Source organism: Mandrillus leucophaeus, unplaced genomic scaffold (genome assembly GCF_000951045.1).
Source record: "Mandrillus leucophaeus isolate KB7577 unplaced genomic scaffold, Mleu.le_1.0 Scaffold55, whole genome shotgun sequence".
NCBI lineage: Eukaryota > Metazoa > Chordata > Mammalia > Primates > Cercopithecidae > Mandrillus > Mandrillus leucophaeus.
Window position 1 is genome coordinate 5062126 of NW_012105919.1, and position 1321 is coordinate 5063446.

At 52.8% G+C, this 1321-nt stretch overlaps 1 protein-coding gene across 2 annotated transcripts in view; it reads right to left on the bottom strand.

Annotated features, from left to right (window-relative positions):
* RBM19 (RNA binding motif protein 19) overlaps positions 1-1321 on the bottom strand; it is a 158507-nt gene that overhangs the window by 142387 nt on the left and 14799 nt on the right. For both annotated transcript variants that reach the window (XM_011997927.1, XM_011997926.1), the window contains exons 6-8: positions 839-1107; positions 620-624; positions 283-311 (exon numbers count right to left, since the gene is read on the bottom strand). In XM_011997927.1, the coding sequence (XP_011853317.1) occupies positions 283-311; positions 620-624; positions 839-1107 (303 nt within the window). The remainder of the gene's footprint in view (positions 1-282; positions 312-619; positions 625-838; positions 1108-1321) is intronic.

The window sequence follows — 1321 nt, forward strand, 5'->3', positions numbered from 1 at the left end:
AGGCTCAGTTGATCCTCCCTATTATTGCTGATGACTGCTCTGCACCCCTCTGCCTGTGTTGTTACTAAATACAAAGGATAAAGGCTCAGAGCCATCACTCAGCTCACTCCCGCCCCATTGGTGGGATGTGGGTGTGTTGACCGGGCTGCTCCAGTTTGCCCAGGATAGTTGGTCACTGTATCCGTAGTCATTAGACCTGCAGTAACTACATCCACAGCCTGGCACCCCATTGGACTAGCATCTCACTTTTAACTTAGTGCGCATAATAATTTGTCACCCTACTTATAGGCAATTTCTGGAAGGCAGGTGACCTCTCCAGGTTAGCAACAGAAAATAAATGCAGAGGCTGGGTGCAGTGGTTCATGCCTGTAATCCCAGCACTTTGGGAGGTTGAGGTGAGTGGATCACTTGAGGTCAGGAGTTTGAGACCAGCCTGGTTGACATGGCAAAACCCCATCTTGACTAAAAATACAAAAAATTAGCTGGGTGTGGTAGTGCATGACTATAACTACAGCTACTCGGGAGGCCGAGGCAGGAGAATCACTTGAACCCAGGAAGCGCAGGTTGCAGTGAGCTGAGATCGCACCACCACACTCCAGCCTGGGCGACAGAGGGAGACTCTGTCTCAAAAAAATAAAATAAAATAAAAATAAAAACAGAAAAGAAATGCAGAAAGGACACACGGCGAGCAAGCGGCAGGGCCAAGATCGGGAAGCCTTTGGACTGCAGAGCTGCGTCTTTCCCCAAGATTCCACTGTCCTAAAAGAGGAGCTGTGGGGACCATGGGCAAGCAGGAGAGCGGACTTCCTCCCTTGGCATCTGCGGGATACACACGCACCTCAGCTCTGGCCTCCGGCGGTCTCTTTTTCCCAGCTGGCATCCCTTGCTCTTGGCCTGCACCCTTGCCGTCTCTTTCCTGCAGGATTGGGGTGGCGGAGGAAGCCTCTTCCTCGGCCTCACTCCCTTCATCACAGTGCACGGCTTCATCTTCACTTTCCTCTTCTTCCGAGGAAGAGGACGACCCGGCCTTCACCATCTTGGATTTCAGGTAATCCATGTCTGACAGCTCCTTCTGCACAGCTGCCTTCAGTTCGAGGCCTGCCTCTTCTAGAAAGACAGGGAGGCTGAGATCAGTGACAGCTATGAGCAAACCGGAGTTCGGAGGCAGCAAATGGCAGATGGTCCTCCTAGTGAGAGGCCTGAGGCCCCACGCCCTGGTGTCCTCACCACACTGTGTCCATGGCCCCTGTGCCCAGCATCCCCCATAAGTCCTCTGATTAGCAGTGCCAAATGGGGTGGGGCTACTGCAGCTTTGATATTC